At 42.1% G+C, this 13,132-nt stretch overlaps 1 protein-coding gene across 2 annotated transcripts in view; it reads left to right on the top strand.

Annotated features, from left to right (window-relative positions):
- Positions 1 to 296: 296 nt before the first annotated feature.
- The window catches only part of CCDC60 (coiled-coil domain containing 60), a 71,159-nt gene continuing 58,323 nt past the window's right edge, over positions 297 to 13,132 (top strand). The window contains exons 1-2 of one of the 2 annotated variants that reach the window (XM_030501993.1): positions 297 to 371; positions 701 to 1,138. In XM_030501993.1, coding sequence (XP_030357853.1) covers positions 737 to 1,138 — 402 coding nt within the window. In that variant the 5' untranslated portion in view covers positions 297 to 371; positions 701 to 736. Of the gene's footprint in view, positions 372 to 475; positions 1,139 to 13,132 lie in introns of those variants that run through there. The other variant, XM_030501995.1, reaches the window with a different exon arrangement.

Genomic DNA, 13,132 nt, shown 5'->3' with positions numbered 1-13,132 from the left:
AAGGCCAGGTTGGACACAGGGGCTTGGCGCAACCTGGAAGACGTCCCTACCCATTTAATTAACTGAAATACTGATTAATATTATCTTTATTGTTATAATCACACAATCCCAGCCCGGTTTGGGGTTGAAAAGACCTTTAACGTCAACCAGCTCCAACCCCCCCCCACCGCGCCCATGCGCGCTCCCGCCCCGCCCTTCCCCGCGCATGCGCGGGGTTTCCCGGGCAACCGTGTGACGCGTGGCGGTGCCAGTTGAGCGGCGCGCGCGGGAAGGCGCCGTCCCCTGAGGGGGCTGAGGAGCGGGGCCGGTCCTTGGGGCCCCCTTTCCCTTCCCGCCCTCTCCGCGGAGCCGTGAGGGGAGGAGGCGGCGGGGTTAGTCCTATGAGGCGGGAGGCCCCCTGGAGTGAGGGTTGCGGGCAGGGCGGGCGTTGCTGGTGGTGTTCGTAAGGTGTACGTGAAGTTGTGTTTGTCACCGGACCCCTCAGAGGGAGGTGCTCCGGCTGTGGGTGTTCTTCAGGAGGATGGTTGGGTTTTAGGTGTCCAGGTCCCTCGGGTTTTATATCTGTTGTTTGAGGGGAATGAGACCTCGTGTAGTGTTAGTTCTTCTGCTGGGCTCAGATAGACTTGCTTCAGAGTTTGGGCAGCAGGTGTGTGTTTTCATGACTTAGTTTTCATGAAACTAAGAGTTTTTAATAACTTAGGGAGGTAAAACCAGCCAAGGTTCCTCTTCTGGAAGGATGTCAGTATCTAAGAACTGCCGAGTTGAGGCACCCATGGCAGCAGACGCAGGGAAGAGCAGCAGCAGGCTCAAGGCACCTGCGGGACCAGAGCCACCAAAGAACACCAGAGTCAGGGTGCTGTCAGCCCCTAATGTGCTGAATCCTAAGGAGTTCATGCGCATTGAGGCTTTGCCTGGCTTTGATCAGAAGGAAGGGAAGGTCTTGGCCAGAAGCAAAACCATTTACAAGAGCAGTGAACCTCCAAGAGAACAAGTGTTCTGGGAAAACTACCATAGGAGGCAAAAGCAATTTGATAAGGGGCTCTTCACTCCCCTTGGGAAGCCTTATCTGGAGCTTGGAGAAATCCTCTACACAGACCCGAAGCAACTCACCCTTTATGCCTTGGGGCAGCTCACAGAGGTAGGCCTGGCTTTTCTGATTCCACTTTACATAGGGAAGTAGGGAGGATTTACTGCTAAGGAAATCACAAGCCCCTGTTTCCAGGGAAAAAGAGTCATTATTTGTGTTTGAAGAGATGTTTGAAACAATATTCCATGCTTTCCTGTGAATAATCCTAAGTCTGATACAATATTTGATGATGGTGCACAGCATTTGTGAATAAAGCAGGACTGCTTTGATGTGTATATTGTCATTTGGGAACTGGCTTTTGAAATTGGTCTTTAAAGTGCTTAATGAGAGCACTTAAAATGGAGCAGAGAGAATAGCACGCTAATGAATGAAAAAGAAAATGAGATAATGAGAATGTACTTAAGGGGAGATACTCAAGGGAAGGTAACAAGTCTTGGAAGGAGAGGAATCAAACTGAGGGTAAAGGGTGGGTTAAAAAGCAGGAATGATAAATGGTGGCATTTGAGGGGTGGGTAAAAAGCTCAGAAGTTGGGCGTAAGAATGGTTTCAAAAGTAAAGTGTTTGTAATACAACTTACATATGTAGGGATGGCTTCAGAGGTAGTGGGTTAATTACTGGGCACTTTACTTTGCACCTTTGTATTTGGGTTCCAGGAAGGTGTAAGGGGATCAGCTGGGAGTGCCTGTGCTCCTTTGATTGTCTGTGTGGTGATTATTGCTGGTCTCCTTAGTGCTGCACACCCATGAACTTTGTGGGTCTTGAACTATCTCAAGTTGCTTTAAGTCAACCTTGGCTCGTTAAACCAGAGTGACAAGAACTCTGTTGTTGATGCTTGAGGTGAGCTTGCAGTGTTCTGCCATTTGCTTGCTTTTCCTCAATGCTCTTGGCTCATGCAAGGAGATCTGAAGTTTTTCACTGCTGTTTTGTGCAGAGAGCAATTTTACTTGTGGAAACAGAGTGAAGTTTCTACAGCCTATCAGTAGCATCGGCCTCTGTGACTTTGAGCCTATGTTTTGCTATGTGCTTTCTAATGAAGTGCCCAAGGGATAGTCTCTGACAGCTGAAGCAGTTGTGGTTATTATTCAGGGTAGGCAGAAAAGATTCTGTCCACCCACTGCTTAATTTTCTGCTTCGTTGTGTGTTGTATTCAGAGCTTTAAAGTTTTAGCTCAAGTGTTTTAAGCTCTTATTGGCAATAGGTGGCATTCACTTTATTTTTACATACTACCTAAAGCAGAATCTTGTTGGCTGCTTTCATTCAGAGTCTTGTTTCTGTAAATCAGTCAACATCCAGCAAGTCTTGCCAGTGTTCCTGTGTTGATCCTGAACTTATGAAACATCTTTCCTTCTGAATGTTGGAAGTTACTTTCAAGTTTTGGGGGTTTTTTGGGTTTGTTTTTTTTCTTCAGCTGCAGATATACTCTTTAAAATTCTGATCATTCTGAAATGTTTGTTAATTTGTGGTGGTTGGTTGTTGTTTTGGTATTGAAAAATGATGTCAGGATTTGATCCTTAATTGTGCTCTGAAACCCAGTTGGAACTCAGCTACTTTCCCAAATTTAATGCATACAATTTATACAGAAAATAAACTATATGTAGGTCACTAAATGTGTGACTACCATAAGCTGCAGCTTATGCTTTAGATTCATGAAGCTATCAGAGGGGATGGGTCACACCTGCTGTTCCTTTTTGTGGCGAGCATGGCTAAAAGCACTATATAATCTTGAAATCTCAGACTGATCTTTTTTTCCACTCTTTTTCTAAAGGATAATAGTTACTGAGTTGAAAACCTTAGTAACTGCCCTCTGTCCTTTGCTTCCCTCCAACCCCACAACCTGGGGAAGGCCCAGGGATTTCATGCTGCTCACACACCAAATCTCACTGTTTAGGCTGCCAGCATGCTCTGCAGAAATCTGTTTATATGTTTTTCAGAAATACTAGAACAGAAATGTGTTTCTGCATCCTAATCCTAAAAATACTTTGTGTTACCTGTGATTTTGTTTTATATGGGTTATTTACCCCATTCCTATCCACACCTAGCAGTGCCCACAGTATTTTGAATGATTGAGATGACTGTAGATACTGGATATGTCTAATTATAGGTGTCTGAGAGCATAACATTCCTGGTAGTAAAAATCATGACCTCTGATAATGCATTTGCTCTCATCTCTGCCTTCTGAGTTAGCATTTTCTTCAGCCACAGGTACGGCTGATGATTTGCAGTGACGAATGACAGTAAAATTTATAAACAACAAGATGGTGATAAAAGCCCTGTGAATTCAGGAGGGCTTGAGTATGCTAATATCTGCTGGCAAATGCTACTTTCTGAACTGATGTTGTTATTAAAAACTAGATTTTAAGAGCTAAAAACATTTGAGCAGGGATGCTGGGTTATACAAAATGATATGGGCATAGTATATTGTATGTAATAATTACACATTTGGGATGCCATTCTGTTTACTCGATGGCAACAAATGTGTTCAGGAAAGCTCTACGTTTGTGGATGGTTTTATATCTTACGTAAATTTGGTATCTGAAAGTGGAGAGCTGTTGTTTGAATGTTCTCACTGCTGCATTGGAAACTGCTGTTCTGTAGTCACACAGGGAATGGGGGATCTTACAATGAAGGCACTAAGTAAAGCTGTACCAGTGCAGTGGAAGAGTCTTGCTCCACTGCAACCCACCGGAACAAAATAAACCCAGTCCAAGCTACTAGCAATTCCAGCAAGAGATGGGGGAAGCTCAGGAAGTGTAGCATTTATGTTTAAAAAACCACAACCAACCAACCTGTCCCAACCTCCCCACACACACAAAAAACCCCCAACCCCCCAAAAAGCCCCATGACCCCCCAAATCCCACCAACCCAATAATCAAAAAAACCCCAAACCCACAAAAGGAGAATTCTCTTCCTCATCCTGTACAGTATTATTCAAGCATAATTGAGTGGCCAGCTTTCAAAATGATGTGGTTTTTGTGACGCTTATACCTTTAGGTTGCCAGTTATCCGAACTTTTATCCGCAGTAGTGCCTCAGTGTTTTCAATGTGCTTTGGTGTGCAATGTTTGTCTCACACGTGCGATCTGCTCCCTGCCACTATCATTACTAGAAGAATCCAGACAAGTTGAATGGACCATGTACTTTAACCAGAGCAGCTTCACCACAGATCTTATCAATGGATTTCAGGTTCTTGCCATTTTCCAAACTCCTTGGGGGAGGAGCTCCCTGTGGGGCTGCTTGGTTCTGCGCTGTGTTAATATCAGACTATACCCATACTGTCAGATAGAGCCCTTCAAGTTTCCATTAAATAACTGGAAGTTACTTTGTTTGTTTTGAGGATTTCTGCTGCCCTCTCTCAAAGGTTGGGTGCACACTGCAGATAGCACTGCTTCATTGAAAGTCAAAGAATGTAGCTATCCAGACAGTATTTTTGATTTCCTAAGTGTTCAGACCAGTATGTTAAAGGTCTCTTTCTTATTCTTTAATGTAATGGTGCATGGTGATGTTAGTCAGCTTTTATCAGGTTTATATAGCTTCCTTTGCTTAATTGCTATGATAAATTCATTTGCAAAACCTGTCTGAGGTGGCTTCTTGACTTTCTGCATGGAAGAAGGGTGGCCTTTCTGAGCAAGTCCTAAAAACAATTCAAGTCCACAGAATCTTGAGTGAGAATTATTAGTGTCAAAGCCTGCTCTGTACTTGTCATAAAATTCTGTGTAATTCTGTGCTTTGGGTAAATGGGTCACTAGAGGAGATTGACAACAGCATCAGCAATGAAAGGTTTTAAGCTGGAAACTGGAGAAGAAAACAAAGCAATTTCTTTCAGGAGAAATTACACTGATGTTATTTGTTATTGGAGCAGTTAAAGATCTGTCAGAGTTTCCAATTTAAAACCTGCCTCTCCAGAAGACTAAAAACATGTATTTCGAGGCAGAACTTATAATGCAAAGAGCCTTCTTCCTGCTGGCTCTCTGATGCAGAGGTCAGTCATAATTCCTCTTTGCTCTGGGAAGAACTGGAAAACATTAGTAATGGGTTGTCTTCCTAGTATCTCCAAAACAGAGAAACTGGTCAGGCCAGACTACACTGCTGTGGTGACATTCCTAATGCTTTCTAAACTGAGTAACCAATAGATGGTCATTGATCAACCCCAGCCTTACACCTGCACCTAAGAAGTGCTATGCCTGAGTCATAGAAAAAGAAAAAAAAAGAAAAAGAAAGTTGCTTTCTTTTTTAAAGAAAGCAACTTTATTAGAGATCTAGAAGGTGCTTCAGAAACACCTTGAGACTTCCTGTTTGAAGAACATGACATTCAACAAAATACTGGTTTGGAAGAGCACAATATTTCTTCCCATTAACTACTCAAGTAGCTTTGAAAGTGAAAAGCTACAAAATACTAATATTTTCTAGAGTATTTTTTCCATATTATCTGTATGAGGTAGATTATAAGGGTGGATTATCACTGGGATGGCTGTTACTCAGCAATGCTGAAGCATCGATAGAGATGTTCAGATTCAAGTGTCTCTCGGGGTATTTTGGTAGATTGTTGGCTGGTGGAATTGGACCCTTCCATGTCTTTCCACTGCCTGCTAGAGGTGGTTTCAAAGTCTTTACTGGTAAACACTTGAGTATCTCTTTAACAGTTTAAAAAATGCATATTGGCAGCATGAAAGTGAGAATTTTGAGATGTGCTTCGTTTGAAAGGGTCAATTCAAATTTGATGTGAGGTCGTTGGGTTTGCTTTTTTTCCTGCTTGTACTATTTTGCCAGGCTCGTCATGTCATGACAGTCTGTCAGCTCAGGAATTAGTGTTTATATGGGCTGGTGTTTTGGACAGAATGAAGGGAACAAGCGAAAACAGGGAGGGTACAGAAGAGACTGCAGCAGTGAGAGTCATGCTTTCAGCTTCCCCAGAGATCCAAACTTGCCTTGTTTGTCCTTGTGCGTTTCTGATGGAAAATGAGAATGAACATGAGAAACACAAAAGTATGGCCAAGATCTTTTTCTTTTTTTTGAGGCCATGACTGCAGTGCATGCCCTCCATCTGAGTATCAGTGTGTGAACTAAAAACCACTGCGAAAACAGCTTTGGATTTGACCTTCCATTGCAATAGCCATGCAAGCCATGACACAATCTCTTTAATCTTCATTATCTGTTGCAGATCATGAGCAAAATAAAATTCATGAGTGCAGCACAGGAAATATGGGAAACTTGTACCTTTTTTTTTCTCCTTGGTTTCTAAAGTCACAGCAGTTTACAGCAGGCTCTAAGCCTACATGCTGGAAATGCTCTGGGACAGAAGGGAAAGAAATAGGCTGTGCAACAAAAGTCAGTAGTTGGAAAACTGCCCTTTATCAATTGACCACAGCTTATCACCTTGCTATTGCCAAAACCTATTAGGATGTTATGTACAGAGCATGTAAACCTAAAAAAGCAGGTGCAGGCACAGTGACAGAGATTACAGTTTTGGAGTTCATGGTGTCACGTTGTAAGAAAGGTTTTACTGCTTACGGAAATGGAAGGGTGTGGTGTTTTGTGCCTGAGAGACCTGGCTGAACGTAGCCTGTCACACAATGGGGATACAGGTTTGCCTGGCTTAGGTTTCCATGGAGATTTCTTGTACCTAATGAACATAGGTGGATTTTGCAGATAGATTTTCCTTTGGCTAATCTTCTTTTGTTTCCTTTTCTTGTATGTAATGAGTAAAAGGGTATTGTGGGTGGTTTTGTTTGGTTGTGGGGGTTTTGGTGGTTGGTTGGAGTTTTTCCCCTATTTGGTGTTAACCAGATGCAACTCGTGAGGTGCTTGGGGGTTGTTGTTCTTTTTGGAGTGAATATACAGGGAAGCAGCTGTTCTGCTCACTCTGTGTGTGTGTGTGGAGAACCAATTGTGGGTGTTATATCAATGACTTTTCCTACAAGCTCCATAACCTCTCTTGATAACTTATGTGTGCAAGCCCTCAGCCTGGTAATCATCAGGCAGGACAGAATTCGTGCACACTATCCACCTGAGGAGACATCTTTGCTTCACTTGTCATGGTAAAAGCTGATGTACACTTCCAGCTTTCACTGCTAGCAACAAGCAAGTGAAACTCTGGTTGTACATGTTTTATGGACAACCTTAATTTCCAGTAAATAGAATGAGTTGCTCAAGTGTTCTTTTCTTTAGCTGTTTTCTATAGCCTTTAACTATGTTTGCAAACACAACACTGCACTGCTTTTCCTTTTTAAAATACTAACGGATATCTTGGTGCAAAGACACTCAGAGAATGTTTGGAAATGAACACCCTAATGGTGTGCATCTCTCTCTTACGATCTTCTTCTCACCCGTCCAAGGAGGCATTGGCCTACCAGACATTTGCAATGTAATGATAATGTACCATTATCTTGCTGCTTTTATGCCCATGTTATTAAATGTTAGTAAGCCTGAATGCATAAGGTTTGAGGGCATATTAGAAAGTGGTGAATAAGCAGACTTTGGATAATTTGGCTATGGAATAACAGAAAAAGGTATAGCTTTAGGTAAATGTTCTAGTGGGCTGGAGAAGTTTGGTTATGTGAAAGTGGTACTAAAACGAGGAGTGGAATGAAAGATAAACAGAAGCTGTGAAGTGAGGTGAGAGATAATGGTGTTATCATACACAGAACCAGAATAGAGTAACTGGTGTAGGAAGGAAAGTTCAATTTTAGACACATTTTATCAAATTCAGATACATGCTGAAATTGAATAGTAGGCAGCTTTCTTCCTCCTTCAACAAATGTTACATCAGATCAGGCTGGTAGACTGTGCACAGCTTGTTCTCCTTTGTTAGCCTGAACCATGAATGTATTTATTTTAAAAATTAAACCTTAGTTAAGAGCCCTTACTAAAAAGTTAAAAACCGTCAGTCACACCATTTCAGAGGAACTAAAATTCTTATTTGCACATGTCCATGGATGAAATGGGGAAAGATTACATCATATTGCAGTAAGTCAAACAAGAGGGTAACAACATTGCCAACCAAGAATTTGAGATGATTTAGTGGGCATAGCAAAGCTGTTGTTGATGCAGAGCTTCTGAATTTAATGTTTTATTCTTATCTGTGATCTGCTGTGCACTGTAGTCATCTGTCTGTTAGAAATTCTTGACTATTCTAGAAGAGCAGCAGTCCTTCAATGCTGAAGTTGTGTTGTTACTGTTAACCACAGCGTTTAAGTACTCATGTACTGAGAGCTTTGTTGAAATGTTTTTCTTCATGGCCTTGTGAGACTGACAATGGTTACCTTTCTAGTACCTTTGGAGAAAGTGACTTAGGAAAGTGAATTATCTTGGCTAATTGCATATGGAAAGTATAAACTTGGTATTGTAGCAAAGAACTTTCTGATACTGAACTCTTGTTTTCTCCTGCAGATGTTCTTGTTTTGTCTTTTAGAGTGTGAAACAAAAATGGTGAGATAAATGAGACTACAGAGAAGACATATGCTTATGGAACTATGTTTAAGGCCAGGCTTTTTTTGTTTAAGAGTGGTAGTTTTACTTTCTAACATGAATATTAAATGTTAGGTGGTACTCCTGACTAAGGCTAACTATGTGAAAATGTTATGTGCTATAAAAATACAGGTTTTATGATCGCTAAATTAGTTTGACATATCTACGGAACAGCAGCTAACCGGTAAGGTCCACAGAGTCTCCATGCTATTAAGTTCCAAACAGTCTAATCAATTTCAAAAGTTCAATTTCTGTTCCTAAAGGCTGCTTCTGTAATGAATGAAGGGAAGCGTACCAAATGGGATAATGCATTGTTACTAAGGTTTTAGTAAACTTGCCAAATGTCAGGCTGCTGGTACAGTCATGGTGCATTACGCTTCTGTGATTACAGCTTGAGTTGTCAGTATAGCCAATTGCAACGCTCACCTAGGTTTGGGAATTGATCTGCGTTATCATGCCTGGGGCAGGAGAGAAGTTCATTGCAAAGGTTACACTTTACAGGGAATATTCAAAACTTAGATTTTTAACAGGTTTAGTGTCTGCTTCTCTTAAATAGTACGCACAAGTACTCTGTTGGCTACATAACTAAAGAAATAGATTATTCCTGTGTTTGAAGAACCTGGCTCTCCCCTGGCTGCAGTGTGACAGTTAAATCACTTGATAACTGAAAGCATTTCATCAAGTGGCTACTTTTGGGAGAGAATGGGGAAAAACATTTTGATATTGGACTAGAAATGCTATGCAAGAAATTATTACTGTTTATGGGTGTGATCAGTTTAGAACTTGCATTGGACAGTAAAGTTAATGCTCTTTGTGATTCATGGAGAAGTTTCTGGTTCCTCTGTGTCACTCTGATAGCTCAAAGAAATGTTAATGCTGATCTTATCAGACACTGGTGGATTTCTCTAATGTCACATTCTGTGGAGTTATGTCAGGAATGAATGAATGTGTACCAGAAATGGAAGAAATTGTTTCAGGTGGGAAGGCTGAGCTCTTTAGTATATGTGGAACTTAAAACCCACTCTGTATGTGATCACTAGTAGGAAGTGGTAAGTATTTAATTAGGGGCAGGAGAACATGAACAATATGGAGACTTTTATATTTGGATGAGGGGGAAAAGATAATCAGAACTGATGTAGGAATGCAGGACTAGATTTGTAGATAGGTTGGATTGTGCTCATTTCTAGGATGGGTAATATATTTACAGATCAGTTTTACCCCAAATGATGCCGCAAGCACTTTGCAGGCTGAATGTAGAAGTCATATCAGCCATCTCTGGTTAGCTGCAGTCAACAGAGCAGAGCCATACTACATGCGAATCCAGGGTAGAAAGTGATGAAGAATAATGTATCCAGTTGAAAAAGGAGAGGTGAACTTAAGTGAGCAGACAGCAGTCGAAGCAAGTTGAAGTTTAGTCAGGATACCTTGCTAATTCCCTCCAAACTCTGCATGGCAGAGGAAGAATCATTCTTCTCACAAAGAAAATAACATCTTATCATAGAATCATAGAATGGTTTGGGTGGGAAAGGACCTTAAAATCACCTGGTTCCAACCCCCCTGCCATGGGCAGGGACACCACACACTAAACCGTGTCGCCCAAGGCTCCGTCCAACCTGGCCTTCAACGCCACCAGGGATGGAGCATTCGCAACTTCCTTGGGCAACCCATTCCAGTGCCTCAGCACCCTCACAGTAAAGAACTTCTTCCTTATATCTAGTCTAAACTTCCCCTGTTTAAGTTTGAACCCGTTACCCCGTGTCCTACCACTACAGTCCCTAATGAAGAGTCCCTCCCCAGCATCCTCATAGGCCCCCTTCAGATACTGGAAGGCTGGTCTGAGGTCTCCACGCAGCCTTCTCTTCTCTGGGATGAACAGCCCCAACTTTCTCAGCCTGTCTTCATACGGGAGGTGCTCCAGCCCTCTTATCATCCTCGTGGCCCTCCTCTGGACTTGCTCCAACAGCTCCATGTCCTTTTTATGTTGAGGAACCAGAACTGTACACAACACTCCAAGTGAGGTCTCACGAGAGCAGAGTAGAGGGGCAGGATCACATCCTTCGACCTGCTGGTCATGCTTCTTTTGGTGCAGCCCGGGATACAGTTGACCGCCTGGGCTGTAAGCACACACTGCTGGCTCATGTTAAGTTTCTCATCAACCAACACCCCCAAGTCCTTCTCCTCAGACTGCTCTGAATCTCTTCTCTGCCCAGCCTGTAGCTGTGCCTGGGATTGCCCTGACCCAGGTGTAGGACCTTGCACTTGGCTTGGTTAACTTGGTTATCTTCAGGGTAAGTTGATCTGAATGAAGAATATGGCCCACGGAGTGATATATTCCAATTTAAGTACAGGTTTCAAAGTGAATGAAGGCATTCAGCAGTGAGGGGGGAAAGGGTAATAAAGCTTCAGTTTGGCTTGCAGAGGAAAACACATTTATGTAAAATCAGATTGGTGGTGTTTTGCTTTCCTTGAGACTGTAGAATAATGTGTCTCAACTTGCAAGCAGTGGACACAGCACTTTCCATGGCTAGGATAGCTTCTCAGTTTTCATGGAATGCCGATAGAAAAAGTGTTGAATGCACAACAGAGCTGGGGGTTGAGGGCGGAGACTGTAACCAGGGAGAAAAGGACTCAATGGAACATCGCTGTGTTCTTTGTAGTATAATGTGACCTTTCCATTAAACTAATGTTGTACTATTTGCACAGAAGGAGAGCTAAAAGAGACGTTTTTTAGGGGACAATAGTCAAGTTAATTAGGCAGCTATGTAACTGTCACTCTTTAAATGCTCAAAAAACAGTGTATGGGGAATGGAGTTATAATGTTACTTTGGATTCTCTTAATCGTGGGGAAAAAAAGTTACTTTTTGTTGTTTGTGAAGACTAGGCTGTGAAATTGTTTGGGGCATTGTAGCCTGGATCCTGTTTTTCTGGTGTATGAAGAGGGAGGCTTTAACTTAGTTTCTCAATGACTTACTGCTAAAAAGTTTTGCATCCGCTCTCCTTATTGGTCCTTATTGGTGTGGAATACTTAGATACATCACATGCTTGTCTGTCAACCTCAGTGGAGTAATCATGGAGTAGGGCACAGTTCTTCAAGTGAAACACTGCTAGATTTTGGTCTGCAAGCATTTAATTTTATGCAAACCTACACAACTTTGTTTAAGGTTCAAAAGATGCTTCATAAAGCTATTGTGATGTGAATCCATAATTGCTCATTCATGCACTACATCCATTACAAATCTGCCTTTTTTTAAGGATGACATTGACTTTTTATTAAGCTTCCTTACTCATAAAAGGCAAATTCTAGATGTATTACTTTGGGGTCCAGATAACAATCCATATGTTTGAAATAAAGCAAAGCCGTCAGGGTTATTTGTAATATTTTCTCTGCTGCAATTAAAGTTAGGTTGCAGTAAATTACAGAACCCACTGAAGCCTCTGGCTAATTCTCGTCACTGTGAATGCTCTCTGCTGTGTCTTTTGCCTTGAGCTAATGCCTGTGGCACTTCTGGGAGGGTGAAATCATGTCATTCCTCATCTGTTAGAGCAGTCCTTGGACTACAGCACTCAGTCTGAAATGTATTTACTTCAATAGTTTTGGCCTTGATGCTTCATTTCTCTCCTGCAGGTACAACCAATGCTTCCCAGTGATCAGATAGCCTCATTTGTCTTCCATGCTGAGGATCCTGATCTGTGCCAGGTGGCATCATTTGGTCTCACCGTGTATCAACATTTCCCTCCTAGTTCTTCAGGAACCCAGTGTTTTTGAACCCTGCTTCCAGTTGATTCTTCCCTTTCCCCTCGAAGTCACTCTTCAGCTGCTTGTACCCCTTAAATATGTTAGCTTCCAGTTTAGATAGATGAAGACTTACAGCTTTATTAGGTAACAAATGATCCTCATGGCTAATTGCTTGCCCTGCTGTCTGGGGAGCTATTTATTTTAAGAATAAATGAAGCTATCTCATAACTATAGCCTAAAAATAAAGGGCAAACATTATCTTTTTTACTGGAGAGTTAATGGCAGAAAGTCAACATCTTGACAGGTTTAGAATAAGACTTTGCATGTGGTTGATTCCCCCATTACTAGCCTGATACCTTGTGTATTTGTGTTACTATCTGACCACAGCTGCCAGGGGTCATCCTGATCTGTGGTCTGAAAACTGGCTGTGTTGGATATGTCAGAGAGGCTGTGGCACAGGTAGTGAATTTATCTTGTGGAGCCTACATGCAAAACATTCTCCACTAAAAATTACATGAAAATCCAGCAGCGATGTTGCCCTCCTGTCACATAACCTACTGCCAGACACATGCCTGAGTATAGGAGAATAGGAAACAGGAGAGGTCTGGAAGTCTGGACATTGGTAACTCTTAGGACTAGCGCTTTCTTCCAGTTGTGATGATACTGGCAGGTTCATTGACTGGCTGGTGAAGAATGGTGTGACTGCCAATTGGTTCACAGTGGTCAAATGTGACAGCCTTAAGCCGCAACATAGAGGCAGTTTGGTAATGGCAAAGATTTTTGCTCAGAACAGACTGAAATAGATGGATTGTGATCCATGTGCAGCATGACAGTGTAACAGTAGGA

Source organism: Strigops habroptila, chromosome 11, assembly GCF_004027225.2.
Source record: "Strigops habroptila isolate Jane chromosome 11, bStrHab1.2.pri, whole genome shotgun sequence".
NCBI lineage: Eukaryota > Metazoa > Chordata > Aves > Psittaciformes > Psittacidae > Strigops > Strigops habroptila.
Note: the sequence above shows the minus strand (reverse complement) of the source record. Positions and strands in the feature narration are given on the sequence as shown.